At 41.2% G+C, this 1,351-nt stretch overlaps 1 protein-coding gene across 1 annotated transcript; it reads left to right on the forward strand.

Moving 5' to 3' along the window:
- The first annotated feature begins 202 nt into the window (after positions 1–202).
- On the forward strand, positions 203–631 carry LOC145692329 (protein GVQW3-like). The gene has a single exon (XM_081767627.1). It carries the CDS (start codon positions 203–205, stop codon positions 629–631), a length of 429 nt encoding a protein of 142 aa, XP_081623753.1.
- Positions 632–1,351: the final 720 nt, after the last annotated feature.

A 1,351-nucleotide genomic window follows, 5' to 3' on the forward strand; every position in this document is an offset into this window, starting at 1 on the left:
ATATATATATATATATATATATATATATATATATATATATATGTACATGAGGCGCCTACTGAAAGTGAAGAGCAACATGTTCTTCCAACCGTAATCTTTAGTTGTAAGTAAAATCAAGTATGTCATCTCAATTTACAGATTTTTCTTTACATTCGTTGACGCTGTTTGTTGTTAGCACGTGACCACAGTTAGTACTTGCAAAATGGTGGGCAGCGATATTTGGTTTCGACAGCGTGCTGTGGTTGAATTCTTTGTTAAAGAGGACCAATCTGCTTCTGAAATTCACCGCAGACTAGAGCGTGCCTGTGGAGATGTATGGATTGGTAGCAGCAGTGTTAGAAGGTGGGTGAAACATCTTAAGGATGGAAATACGAGTATCGAAGATGAGCGTCGGAGCGGGCGGCATCGAACTGCCTCCACAGAACGCAACAAGGTAAGGGTTGATGAGCTGATTAGGAGAGATAGGCATATCACTGTGAATGAAATCGCTAAAAAAAACTTGGATCAAGAAATTATTCACAGCTTAGGTTATAGGAAGGTTTCTCCTGTTGGGTCCACGTTTATTAACCGAGGACCACAAACGTCAGAGACTAACGATTGTTCACACCCTTTTTCAGAGATTTCGACATGAAAGTGGGGATTTTTTTACGAGTAATGTTACTGAAGATTAAAGCTGGTTACATCAATCGATTGAAACAAAACGATAGAGTACGGAATGACACCACTTGAATTCGCCACAGAAGAAGAAAGCGAAGACAGTGCAATCGGTAAGGAAAGTTATGGGGAGTGTCTTCTGGGATGTACAGGGTTGCATGCTGGTTGCTTTCTTGAGCCTGGACAAACCATAAATTCTGTCCGCTACGTCCAGACTCGTTTAAGCTCCGTCGTGCCTTTCGTCATAAACATTCTGGAAAGACCATCCTTCAACATGATAATGCTTGTTCGCATACCGCAAGTGCCACTATGGAGCAGATCAGGAGATTAGGGTGGGAAACACTTTCACATCCTCCCTACAGGCCGGACATGTCATCCTCTGACTAATATCGTTTCGGTTTTGTGAAGGTACAGATGAAAAGCCATCGCTACGAGACACATAGAGGATATTCGGCAAGTATTGCGTCAGTGTCTACGGCAGCTGGAATTGAATTCTATCACACGGATATTTTCAAACTTGCAGAAGGATGGAGAATATGTGTAAAAAAAAGCGGAGACTGTGTGGAAAAGTGAAAGAAGGGTCTGTAGATTGAGATGATATATTTGGTTTGACTTACAAATAAAGTTTACACTTGTGAAAAATTGTTTCTCACGACCTTCAGTATGTCCCTCGTTTCTATCTATCTATCTATCTGTC

This window comes from Thermobia domestica, chromosome 8 (assembly GCF_964235325.1).
Source record: "Thermobia domestica chromosome 8, izTheDome1.hap1.1, whole genome shotgun sequence".
Lineage (NCBI taxonomy): Eukaryota > Metazoa > Arthropoda > Insecta > Zygentoma > Lepismatidae > Thermobia > Thermobia domestica.

Excerpts from the sequence above, each read along its gene's own strand:
- LOC145692329 (XM_081767627.1), top strand. The coding sequence starts at position 203 with ATGGTGGGCAGCGATATTTGGTTTCGACAGCGTGCTGTGGTTGAATTC.